This window comes from Macroventuria anomochaeta (genome assembly GCF_010093625.1).
Source record: "Macroventuria anomochaeta strain CBS 525.71 unplaced genomic scaffold BU25scaffold_14, whole genome shotgun sequence".
In the NCBI taxonomy this organism is placed as follows: domain Eukaryota; kingdom Fungi; phylum Ascomycota; class Dothideomycetes; order Pleosporales; family Didymellaceae; genus Macroventuria; species Macroventuria anomochaeta.
The window spans coordinates 604594-617387 of record NW_022985375.1 but is presented as its reverse complement, the minus strand read 5'-3'; the positions used below and the strand labels follow the sequence as shown (position 1 = coordinate 617387).

The following is a 12794-nucleotide window of genomic DNA, read 5'->3' as shown; positions in this document are numbered from 1 at the left end:
GACGGCCGGCGTCGGCGAAGGGCACCAGGCTTGCTGAATCATGAAGGCAAACACTGGGACGACGGACATGCTGGACTCGCTCTGGGTTTTGATTGCTGGTGCTGTTTCCAGCGCTGTCCCAAGTGTCGCGCTCTCAGTGGCTGCGCGATGCAGGGTGTCGACGGCTCAGCTATTCTTAGACACAGCCTAAGCGCCCGGCCACACCATACGAAGCGGCGCTCTTGACTCTCCATCGTAATCCGTAGCGCTGGCTTCAGTTAGCCTCACAGCACCCACGCACCCACCAGTGCACACTCCACCGCGGCTGCCCACGATCCCCTTCCTCATGCTCCCCGGCGGTAGTAGCTCTGGTCACCCTGCGCCTGCCTGACGACCGTCCGGCCTTCTCTCTCTTGTGCACCGCCAGCGCTGCCAGCCAATTCGACCTCCGAGCCTGCCGCGACGCATGCAGACCCTCGACCTCACCACCACCGCGACACGACCGGCCTGACTGAGCGCGTCTCCCAGCTGCGCGGCACGACACTGCATCGCCTGCACCGCACTGCTATTGCCATTGCCTTCTCCGCTACGCGTTCCGCGCCGCACCCACCGCCAGGCGCATCAGCCTGCTGTAGTCACTCCCTCAGGCGCTTCGAGGATCCGGCATCCTCGCGTACTCGCCCAGCGACGCCCAGCGACGCCTTTGCCGCCGCTGCTCTGGGCAATCTGGTGCGTAGCATGCCTCTTTCCCTCGGTGCCTCGTCGTCCCTTCCTCTGCTGCTCTGAGCCATGTCACAATGCGGTGGCCTCTCCCACGAGACTGCACACTACCAGACAGCGCTCTACCAGACTGCACTCTACCAGACTGCACACTGCCAGACTGCACTCGCTGCCGTTTCTGCCTCGTCTATCTGCACCTCCTCCTCGACTGTAGTGCACCACGCTGACATGACTGCCCTCAAAAGAACCTCGCCCACCCTCAGTCCCTCCTTCCCTTCCAAGAAGTCTGAAGATAGATTCGCGCACTACAGCCGCTGGCCCAGCACCACTCGCGCCCACCCTCTCCGCACCGCCTCGTCCCCACAGCTCCCAAGCATGCCGACAACGACATCGAGAACATACATGCCCATGCCCTCGTTCGGCGCCGTCTTTGGAGGAGAGCCCCACAGTATTGGACACGCCCACCCATCAGACCGCGACGCAAGTACCGTACATGGCAGCCATGTAGCACAACGCACCTCGAGCGGGAACACAATACACGGCGCTCCCTTCTCCTCCTTCCACAACCACCACGACTCTCGCGACTCCAACTCGACCGCATCCTCGGATAATTCGCCCACCACCACAATATCCACCATGGACTCCTCCTCCGTGACCGATCCTTCGCCAGGGCCCTCGCCAGAGTCACCAATGCCCAAGATCACGAACCACTCCTTCGCAGCCGACTTCCGAGCACGAAGACCTGAGACATCTGATGGTGTGTCGTCAGGGAGCAACTTCTTCGAACTACAACGGCCGACGACGCCAGCAAAGAAGGCACGAAACCTCAAGAACCTCGGGATCAACACCACCCCCTCGCTCACCAACCTCCGTGCCCAGGCGCCAGCCGCCCCAGCAGCTCTAGCCGACAAGGAGAAGAACAGCTCTGCGCCCCCGTCGCCCCTCTTCATCAAGCCACCAACACCACCGCGGAGACGGCCATCGAACTTGAGCTTGACAATAGCAACTCCAGGAATCAACGACAACAAGCCCACGAGACTCGTCATTCCTTCTACACCGTCCCTCAGCCGGCCAGCGTTACGCCACTTCCAGTCATCGCCCTCCCTGGCGTTATGTTCGCCGAGCGTCGCCCCAGCTGGTGGAATGAAGTTTCCTGCTTTGCGCCCAATCGCGACTAAGAGCAGTGGGTTGTCAGAAGTGCCGTTCGAGATGGAAGAAGAAGAGGAGGAGCCTAATTTCGACATCCCGCAATCAAAAGAAGAGAAGCCTGCCGCATACCCCAACGGACCCATCTGTATATACCCCGCTGGAGTCTACCTCTACTTCGAACCGACCGCCGAGCAAGCTGCTTCGTTCGATGTGATCGTCAACGTTGCTAGCGAGGTGCAGAATCCGTTTACATGTCAGCCCTCGGAGTCGCAAAAGGATCTCAACGCAAGGAGAGTGGATGGGCCGGCCGCAGAGAATGTCGATTTCGCTGCACTATCGCAACAACCAAAATCCACCTTTGGTTTTGGCAGTGACTCGCCAACCACACCCAAGGCTACAGCGCCGGTTCTGCAAACAATACAGCCTGGTGAGACTGTAATCAATGGCAAGACCTACCGCACGCCGGAGTACATCCACATGCCCTGGGAGCACAACACCGATATCGTTTTGGACTTGTACAAGCTCGTCAAGATCATGGACGACCGAGTCAAGCAGGGCAAGCGTGTTCTTGTACATTGCCAGTGTGGTGTCAGTCGTTCTGCCAGCTTGGTAGTTGCCTACGGCTTGTACAAAGAGCCTGAGGTCAGCGTACAGGAAGCATACGACAAGGCCAAGAAGCGAAGCAAGTGGATTGGGCCTAATATGAACCTCATCATGCAGCTTCAGGAATTCCGCAATGGCCTTCTCAGACAGAACCAGAACAGCCGCACGCAGAACCAGGGTTTTGGGAGAAGAGTGGGGTTTTCTTCCGCATCGGCTACGAACAACAGATTCTCTTGCCCCAACCCCGAGAGGGAGGATGCCTCCGGATCGCGTACGCCTCAGACAGCCCCGTTGCCCCCAGATTCCGATATCACCATGCAGCGAGCCAGTACGGGCAACATGATGGCCATTTCTCCCGGGCCATTGTCCGCTCCCAGTGACGCATTTGCTGCACGATTCCGTAACTCTTGGGACTCGACTCAAGTGAACCTTGACCTATCCTCCAACTCTACACCAACCACCGCTCCTTTTGTCGATCCTAAGGGACATGTCGTACCTGTCGTCGAAGTCAAGGTCAATGGTTCTTCTCTGGCACCAACGGCTATCCCCGCCGTTCCTGAAGTTGTGCAGCCTGCCCCAGAGCCGGTCTCGCAAGCACCATCGGTTCCGAACTTTTCGCGTCAACTCTCGTTGCGGTCGTACTCAGACACCCCTGTGGAGCGGTCGATTGAGACGAAGAGCACCCACTTGGCACCAATGAAGCCGATGGGCTTCGCACCACTCAAGTCGCCTTCTGCGCTGACATTCAACGTTCCTCTGTACAGCACGCAACAGGACCAGGATGATGACTATGAGATCAGGTCCCCAGTGAAAACGTCGTTCGATCTTCCATGGCCTTCAGAGTACGATGAGCCAGCGCCTTCGTTATCGGTTCCGAAAGCTCAGGATCGTTTCCAGCTTGGCGCCCCGCCTAAGTCACCGATGATCCCTCCACTACGGATGACATTGCCGAAGACAAGAAGCGATCGTAGTGAAAAGCCTCGCAACCTGCTACCATTCCGTGCTACTCAGGAATCAAGTCAACCGGCGCAGTTGGAGACGCTCGTCAGTACCGACAACACATCTGCTCAGGAGCGGTCCTCCGATTTCGCCTCTCCAACATTCGGCTCGTTTCCCAAGGCTGCATTTGGTCCCAGCAGTGTACCAGAGTCAGAGTTGAAGTCTCCCAGAGCTGCAGAGTTCCACATGGCCCCGCTCAGGCCTAGGACTACTGATGAGGATCCATACGGTCTGACATCACCTACGAGGAGAGACTTTTCTTCTGGCAACCCATTTGCAAGTTCTCAAAACTCTCAAAACTCTCAAAACTCAGGGAGCGACGACCGACGTCCGGCATTCCAAGCCATTCTTCCACCTGCGCATCAAACTTTCAACGGCTTTGCTTCGCTCGATAGTCATGCACGCACTCCATCAACGCACACGTTGGAGCAAGTCCCAGCATCGATACAAGCACCTCCGTCGAGATGCAAGCTTACCATCGAATCCCGCATCGACAGCTTGAGCACATCACCAGAGACTAATGTTATCGCCTCGACACCGACGCAGGCAACTAGCCAGGTCTTACTGCCATCAAGGCCGGAGACGCCGCGAACCAAAGAGTTCCTTGCGACGCCTGCAAAAGCGATCCGCACACGATTCTCGTCGCCAAACATTAAAGAGCAGAGACAGTTGTCAAAGCTTCAGTCCGAGATGGAGTCCAAGCTGGACCCTCAGCAAGCCATGGATGACCTGGATGCACTGATGTCGCCGCGTGCAGAAGAATTCACAAGGAATCCTTTCCACCTCGACTTAAGCCCTTCGGCCGAGGACGTTAGTCCAGCCTCATCAGACGAGACGATCAAAGACGGACAAAACGGTCACACCTGGAGCGAGCCACCAAGGCAATGGACGCCTGAGAAACTCACAGTTGATCCTCGAAGTCCAGCGCAACTAGGCAGCAGTCCCATCGTACGAAACATCTGGGACGTGCTATGATCGACGATGCAACACATATCTTCGAGTTCGATTCTCCACAAATACGACTCGCCAGCAGATACGGTCTTCATCAGCGCTGACCAAGCCGCGATGACACAAGGGTCTGTGCGCCCAGCAGCAGCCGAGAACTCCGGACCAATTTCCGCTCCACTCACCAACCAAACGCCTTCAGAGAAAGACTTCGGAGAAAAGAAAGACCAAGGCGTTAGACTTTGGCCGTTGCGACGGCAAATCTCCGAGGTTCGCGCTAGGCAAAGTCAACGATGCGTGCTGTGATGCGTCTTTCACAAGCTGTATGGCCGGGTCGTGCACAAAGCCTTGCGTAAAGCCTCCTAGCCGACCGGCACAACCTTACCACCATGTTTCCTTGCATCTCATCTCCTTTGTTCAAGCCACTATACCCACGGCTTCCAGCGTGGAGGAACGCGTTGAGTTACTACCGTAATGTTCTAGTCTCTACTCACCTAGTCCCGCATCCTCCACATATCTACATTCGCTCTACCATAACATCATTACATACTCACTCGCTTGTACATCTATCTCACCATCACCATCAAGTTATGAGCAACGCTTTTGGCGTAGTTGAAGGGTGCCTTCATGCACCTTGGGTTTTTGAGTGTTTTGGATCAAAGCCTACGGGCTGATCTTATGGAGTATCTAGGGGTTTTGGAATAGTTGACATCAGTGAAAGGTGGAAACAGTACCCTCGCTTTGCAATACCCGAGAGGGGGAAGTATGTAAATGAATGGAGACCTACCATCAGTCTTGGTTCCCACCTTCGCCATCCAACACTGTACTGTACAATATTTGCAGAGTCCAAACTGATGCCGAGAAAGCCAACAAGCGACTGTGGAATGTACGGGAGCCCTGCGCACGCACACACAACAAGGTGTCAAGGCGTAATTGAGTCTCATCAAATCACTACGAATCTCGTCGACGGTAGATATCCATGTCATCATTGGAAAAAGAGGAGATCGAGTTTAAACAGATTTTTGATTGCGATTGGAGATGAGAGATAAAGCTCTTGAAGACCGCTTGCCATGACGCTAAAAGAAAGGAATTCCAAGTCACTCCCTGCACATGTGGAGGTTGTGGTGCGCTCCAGCACCCAGACAAGGAACCGAAGTGTCAACGCCGAAAGATTCAAAGCGTAAGAAAGCCCCCGGTCCGACGCAAGTAGAGTCGACTCAGCACGTAACACCCACACTCAGCAACCGCGGGGTGGCTGCTTCCCAAACCCCCTGACGTAACCAATTGTTTAGACAAGCAAAATAATCTATGTCAGGTGCACGGGGCTGCCATCTCTTTTCGTGTCTCACACAGTTTTCTGATTGTTTATTTAGCGGTAAGATCAAGGTATTATGTTTCTGGGACATGCTCGCTCGTTAAGTCGCAACACTTCGAGGTCTTAAGGTCCTGAACAACGGGAAGTCGAAGGTCGTAGATCTATGGTGATTGCCAGGTTGAGTGAAGTGATCGTTTCGTTCGTTATTTCGAACCCGAACTTTGTGTCACGCATAAAAGACAGTGCCTAGTAGCAAACTGTCAGTCCGACTCGATGACAAGATTTGAGGAGGTGATGGATGAAAAGTCGTCGAAGTTGCTCGAGTACACTTGCTCACTCAAGTTAAACGTGTCAAAGAACTTACAATAACTTTCCGACAAAGCCACAAGCTACTAATTCAACCCTCTAATGCAAAAGGGTTAATCCATGAAGCATTTAGCATATCATCAAAAATGGAAATCACCAACTCCTCCAAACAAACACAACAAGACACAGCAAATAACGTACACACAGCTCGTACATGGGACTCGAAATGTACTGCTTAGTACTTGGTGCAGTAGTGTTTCATATTCTCAAAGTCGTTGGTTGGCCATAGCTACTCTAGGTGTACCTGCCATCATCCTCGTCGAATATGACTTCCAAGAGACCGAAAAAAATCCAACACTTTGTCCTTACTGTTTGACCAACGATGCTGGCTTTCCCTAAACTCGTTGCAACGAGTGAAAGGGTTGTTAAGGCTGATCACTAACACTGTCAACCCGTTGCTTCTCCCTCCTATGTATAAAATTACTGTCCAAATTCCCCTCTATACCCTACACAGCATTCATCAACTCTCAACCCAACAAACTTATTACATTAAACGAATACTTCAACACTATATCACCACCAGCATGTCACGTTTCGGTACCAAGCTTCTGACAACGGCCTTTGTCACCGGTCAAGACGGCCCACACCCTAAGGACATCGATCTTCGCCCCCCCATGAGGTTCGATCAGCCCTGAAGGGCAAGCTCGTGCCTGTCATCACATGGAACACGCATGCCGACTATGTCCCAGAACCTCTCCTGAAGGTCACCTCCACACGTACGGCCGACTTCATCAAGAAGGGCACGGTCGTCCTTCCTGATACTGTCGAGCTGCGCTGAGTCAAGATGCCCTTGGACTACGTCACGTCCCTCACTCAAGTTGCCACAAAGCACAAGTTGCAATTGCAGTACGATGACGAGAATATGGAGACCGCCCGTGGTATCTGTCATGCTACTGGAGTCCTTGGTATGGACAAGTACGTGAGCCACATTGTCCGCAAGGTTGATGGCATCCTTCATGGTCTTCCGTCTTATCAGGAATTAGACGCCGTGGTGATTCGCCACGTTCGCTATCCACGCTTCTACAAGATCGCTGTCCAGAACTTCGCTTATAAGGTCTGCAACGGCGAGCTTCCAGACCCACAGGACGCATAACTGGAGATGCGCGCTGACTTTGCTCAGACCATTAACGAGGCCAACGTCAAGCACGACGAAGACTGGGTTGTCGCTCAAGCCAAGCAGGATCAGCGCGCGCAGCAGTGTGTCAGGAACGAGGAGGCAGCCAAGATCAAGGCCGCTGAGCTCGTGCAGCAAGAGAAGATCGCGTCGCACGCGAGAAGCAGTTCTGGGAGACAAAGAAGGCCAACAGCACCAAGATGCGTAAGTCGACTGAGGCGAAGCTGCGTGCGTCTGGAAACGCGCGTAAGCTCACCCCTGAGGAGCGTACTTGGTACGTCAAGAACCAGGGCAAGCAGCCGCCCAAGGGCTGTTAGATGGACGCATCGTCAGATTCGAGTAGACACGTTCATTTCCTCCACCAAGGAGTTTCGGGTAGTACGTTACTGCCTGCCAGCGTAGCTTAGGTGGAGCGGCCCAGCTAGCGGCTAGGTTTAAGTATGACTCGCTCGAGCTTAAATGCACGCACAACGCCGCACCACCCTCCACGTACGTCTGTTTTAGAGCAGATACTAGATACACGCGGCTGCGGACATTGTGGTACTTGGTGTGTGGGAGTTTTGGTTGGCTAGTCACGTGATGTTTGAAGTGTTAGGGTTTTGGTGACGTTTGGCGCGGATGGTCGAGAACTCCAGACAGATCAAGTCACATTTCTTGAACGTAGATTAGTCCCAATCTTGTGATAAGTAACCATGTCCCATTTGCCTCGTGATGCTGGGAACTACGCATGCTATAGTAATGGTAAATATCAGTGCCAGAAGTTGGATTAGTGTTAGTCCTGTTCGAAACTCCCATCCTTTTTCCGCTTGCTCTTCGGCCTCCTCCATCTTCATAGAGCTCTGCCCTGTGAGTAAATACTATCGATTCTGCTGATACTGCTGTGCTGCCGGTTGCATCGGCATCGGGGGACACACAATCTGGACAGTTCTTGGATATCCTCCACGGGTGCGCTCCAAGATACCAACTCGCTCAAAGTTGTCTGCGATATAAGGATAAAAAGTTCTGTATATTTGTACCAATTACTCTGAGTCGACTCTTACGTCGCTGCAAACCTGTTTATAAGCCTCTATCTCTACTAGTATCTGCTCCAACAAAGAGGCGTGCATAGTAGGTAGTGCTGCGGTGTGGGTGAATGAAAGCTCGAGCGAGTCATGCTTAAACCTAATCGCTTGCCAGGCGGCTTCACCCGAGCCAGGCTGGTGGTCCAAGGTTCTGTTATCAGCGCTGTCACAATACGGCTAGGCTATTTACGGCCTTTCTGTACGACTTGCACGTAGCGCCTCTAGCTGTCAATCCCGCTCTGTAGACCGATTGATCTGCACCACAGCGCCACCACCTAAGATGCCATAGTACGTCGCTCGGAATACACTATTAGTACATCTCCGTATAGCTTGACAGACTCTCAGATGTATGCATTAAACCTCCAGCGCATCCGAGGCAGTCCGAGGCAGGGCTGCTGTGCATGCCGGCAGCGAATTGTGGTATTGCTAGCTTAGCAGGAATTTGGTGGCAAAGAGACGAAGTGCAAACAAAGCTTTAGAGTCAAGGTCTCTATCCCGAGATTTTCAGGCCTCTCAGCTGTGGTGGACTTTGTTGCGAAGGAGAGCATGACCGGCATGCCGCCATGCATGGTTTTCCGCCACACATGGAGGGACAGTACTTGTCTACTTAGCTTTGTGTGTCGTGATGTGTCAAGGATGAGGAGAGAGGAGAGAAGCACCGTTGCTCTCAGCCTCCGGGCTCCGTATCTGAAGCGGCAACGCAGGCGCATCGCTTCTGCACGGACCCCTGTCTAGCGTCAGCGCTAGCGAAGCTCCTCAGGCTTTTGGCGGACCGGTCGACCGTCGAGCGCGAGTTTTCCGACTTCATCCCAATCTCTTTGCAAATCTTCATTTGACTGTTCACGAAGTTAGTGTTGATATTTAAGGCGCTTGCGCTGCATGGGTCTGGCAGGCACCCGTCGATGTTCACTGGGCATGGCTCCAGACAGCGACGCGTACCTAATCAATGACAGCTACAGATGCGACAAGAACGTTACAGTGTCTCTTCGACGCGGCACAGAAACCTTACGACGTCTGAACGACCTCTGCAGCCAAGAAAATACGTTGTGGGGTGCACATGCACAGCAGCACAACAGACATGTCGTTGAACCTCCGAACCTGCTTCTACCGTGGACGAACTCACGAACAATGCACGCCATACCTGTAAAGACGTTACACTAGCTGTTCCTAGAAATGTAACCGCCTATTTAGCCAGTAGAGAGATCTTCCGGATGGTTATACATGCAAGTGACTATGTTGACCCCATACTTTCCCCACTGCTACCCCTCACCCGATCGGCGAAATTATGAGCCTTGCAGCTTCGATCCGCGGTAGCGAATTCAACTACAAAATAGAGGTGCCTCGCCAACTGACAATGTATCGCGCTACGGTAAGAGATAGACGAGATGCTTGGTGCAAAGCAAATCATCACATCGACCTTGCTGGCTGGTGTAGTCGCTGCTCAGGATGGTAAATTTATGGTAACACGCTAATCATTGAAACACAGTATGCTAACATCCACCAGCGATCACTGCTAATGGAGGTAACTTCACACTCACCGGCGATGATGTCTCCTATCTGTTCCATGTCAACACCGAAAACGGCGATTTGATTTCGGACCACTTTGGGGCACCAGTAACAGATTTTGTTCCCCCAGCCTACATCCTCCCTTGGGGCTGGCACGACAATAAAGCCAACGATCGACGCGAGTTTCCCGATGTTGGAAGAAGCGATATCCGCCTGCCCGCGATCCATATCGAGCACTCTGATGGAGACACAGTGTCAGCTTTCCTCTACCAGTCCCACGAGATCGTCCCTGGCAAGCCGTCTATTCCTGGATTCCCAGCAACATACGGCAATGACTCCGATGTGACGACGCTTCAAGTTCAGCTCTACGATAACGTTTCTGATGTCGGGGCTGTGCTTTCGTACAGCATCTTTCCGAAGTACAATGCTGTTGCCAGGAGCTTCAAGATCACGAACAACGGAACTGGTGACCTTGTCATTGAGAGAGCTGCAAGCTTCTCCTTCGACTTCCCCAACCTAGACTTCGAGGTTATCGAACCCCATGGTGACTGGTACCACGAGATGAATACTGTCCGGCGCAAGGTAGACTTTGGCGAGACCAGCTTCCGTTCCACCGAGGGCTACGCTGGCCACACACATAATCCGTTCTACATACTTACATCGCCTCAAACTACTGAGAACGGCGGTGAAGCTTGGGGCTTCAATCTAGTCTGGTCAGGCTCTTTTGAGGCGGCCATTGAAAGGACCAGCAACGGCTATGTGAGAGCTCTGCTCGGTCTCAATCCCCTACACACAAGCATTCGAGTTGCCCCTGGCGGCAGCTTCCAGGCCCCGGAAGCCGTTGCTGTCTACAGCTCTTCTGGCATCGGTGGGGTCTCGCGCTCGTACCACGACTTGTACAGGAACCACTTGTCTCGGCATAAAGCGACTCATGAGACTCGCCCAATCCTGCTCAACAGCTGGGAAGGGTTAGGCTTCAACATTAACGATACAGCTGTCGTCAATCTCGCTGGCGAATCAGCTGATCTTGGTATCGAACTCCTGGTCCAGGACGATGGTAAGGTATCCATGTGCCTTGAAGTAGAACTCACTGACACGGCTAGGTTGGTTTGGTGTCGAATATCCGCGCAACAACGACAGCCTTGGGTTGGGTGACTGGACAGTGAGTGACAACACACGCATCTGGAAACAAGCCTTGCTAACAATGTTAAGCCCAACCCGGCCAAGTTTCCCGACGGCCTGAAGCCCTACATTGATCAGATTGTCAGAATCGATGTCCTGAATGCAAGCACCAACGACAGTACTAGCACAGCATTGAAGTTTGGAATCTGGGTGGAACCTGAGATGACCAACCTCAATTCCACATTGTACAACGAGCATCCTGACTGGATTCTGCATGCAGGCAAGCACGAAAGAACGCTGACGCGAAACCAACTTGTTTTGAATGTTGGACTACCTGAAGTTCAAGACTTCATTATAGATACTGTCTCCAGAATTGCCGATTCGGCACCTATTTCCTACTTCAAGTGGGACAACAATCGAGGTAAGTCCTGAAATGATCTTACATTGTGTGTCACTAACGCCTTCAGGAATGCATGAGCTTGCCCGTCCATCTGATTCGTACCAGTATATTCTCGGTCTATATCGCGTGGTGGACACATTGACCACGAAGTATCCTGATATCCTATGGGAAGGGTGTGCAAGCGGTGGAGGCCGCTTCGACGCTGGTGCGTACCTGATAGATTCCGTCCTGCACAAGGCTGACATACCATAGGTCTTCTGCACTATTGGCCTCAGCATTGGACTTCCGACAACACTGATGCTGCTGACAGACTTCAAATTCAGCTGGGAACTAGCCTTGTCTACCCTCCTTCAGCAATGGGGTGTCACATCTCTAAGTCACCCAATGGCGTAACTGGACGAGATACCAGCTTTACTTATCGTGGGCATGTAGCGATGATGTGCGGGAGCTTCGGACTTGAGCTGAACCCTCACGAGCTCACCGAAGACGAAGTCGCCGAGCTCCCTACGGTTATGGCAGAAGCTCACAGAGTCAACCCCATCGTTATCTCGGGAGACTTCTATCGCCTCGCTGGCCCACAAGACAGCAACTGGCCAGCCGTCCAGTTCGTCAGTGCCGATGGCAGTGAAGCCGTTGTTTTCGCCTTCCAGCAGCAGTATACCACTAAGCCCGCCCCACCACCTCTAAGACTGCAAGGCCTGGATCCGAAGGCGAGGTACTTCAACAACTTGGACAATGGGACATACAGCGGTGCTACGTATGCTAATGCAGGTATTAACGCCGGATGGGATCGTGGTATTTACCAGAGCAAGCTGATCTGGTTGGAGAAGCAGTAGGATTTTGTGCTAGACTTCCCTAAGTAGTGCTTGACGAATACAACATGACACAGTTACATCTTGGCGTAGAACAAGTTCTGTGCGCAGCGCGAGGACTTATCGCCGAAGACGCAAACGGTTGCCCGTTCTGCTACAAGTATTTGCCATTCTCTGGCTGTCGAATCCCGCCTGCCGACTTCAATCCAATATTCCGACGACCACCGATTCTACAGTTGCTACCAATGGCGCCGAGTGGTTCGTGTAAGCTGCGGTGCGAAGGGGATTTATCGCACGAGCATTAGAATTAGCACTCTGAATAGTGAATAGAGGTCACCTCTTTATTGAACCTAACATGGTACCCCGCCTTGTGGTGATGTATCGGTGCTTGCAAAAATGTGCAGACCCCCTGACCTTGGTACAGTGATGCGTACAGTAGGTACGTACCGTGGTTCATGAGGGTCGATAGCCTTGTGAGTAGTGGCCGTTCACCACGTTGTTTCCCTGCAGGACATGTACCAAACAGTCAATTCTGTCAACCAAGATAGAAACAGCCACTTAGAAGCCTTCAATCTTACATAACGTAAGTCTGCCGCAGTAGTGAACCAAGTTCAGAGGGGTCTGTACATTTCAGTAACCATTATATCATGTTGGCACCGTTCATAAATGAAGAATGCTATTCTACACCCTGCCATGCACCCTC

At 52.8% G+C, this 12794-nt stretch overlaps 3 protein-coding genes across 3 annotated transcripts; all 3 read left to right on the top strand.

The window, feature by feature from the left end:
• Positions 1-768: 768 nt before the first annotated feature.
• Positions 769-4425, top strand: BU25DRAFT_340285 (uncharacterized protein; the record flags this gene model as incomplete). Its single annotated transcript, XM_033702803.1, has 2 exons — positions 769-3321; positions 3463-4425. The coding sequence occupies 2 exons, from the start codon at positions 769-771 to the stop codon at positions 4423-4425; spliced, it is 3516 nt and encodes a 1171-aa protein (XP_033562460.1).
• A 2435-nt stretch (positions 4426-6860) lies between these two features.
• On the top strand, positions 6861-7507 carry BU25DRAFT_458109 (uncharacterized protein; the record flags this gene model as incomplete). Its single annotated transcript, XM_033710175.1, has 3 exons — positions 6861-7130; positions 7197-7273; positions 7330-7507. The coding sequence occupies 3 exons, from the start codon at positions 6861-6863 to the stop codon at positions 7505-7507; spliced, it is 525 nt and encodes a 174-aa protein (XP_033562459.1).
• Positions 7508-9569: 2062 nt separating this feature from the next.
• Positions 9570-12139, top strand: BU25DRAFT_391935 (glycoside hydrolase family 36 protein). The gene is made up of 7 exons (XM_033704634.1): positions 9570-9700; positions 9756-10470; positions 10555-10814; positions 10861-10919; positions 10970-11300; positions 11347-11484; positions 11532-12139. Exons 1-7 carry the CDS (start codon positions 9637-9639, stop codon positions 12113-12115), a joined length of 2151 nt encoding a protein of 716 aa, XP_033562458.1. The 5' UTR covers positions 9570-9636; the 3' UTR covers positions 12116-12139.
• The last annotated feature ends 655 nt before the right edge of the window (positions 12140-12794 follow it).

What these genes read in the sequence shown, in the direction of transcription:
- BU25DRAFT_391935 (XM_033704634.1), top strand. Translation starts at nt 9,637, where the DNA reads ATGCTTGGTGCAAAGCAAATCATCACATCGACCTTGCTGGCTGGTGTA. An exon ending in TGGGGCTTCAATCTAGTCTG is followed by an intron (nt 10,471 to 10,554) that starts GTCAGGCTCTTT and finishes CCTACACACAAG; the next exon opens with CATTCGAGTTGCCCCTGGCG. An exon ending in ACTCCTGGTCCAGGACGATG is followed by an intron (nt 10,815 to 10,860) that starts GTAAGGTATCCA and finishes TGACACGGCTAG; the next exon opens with GTTGGTTTGGTGTCGAATAT.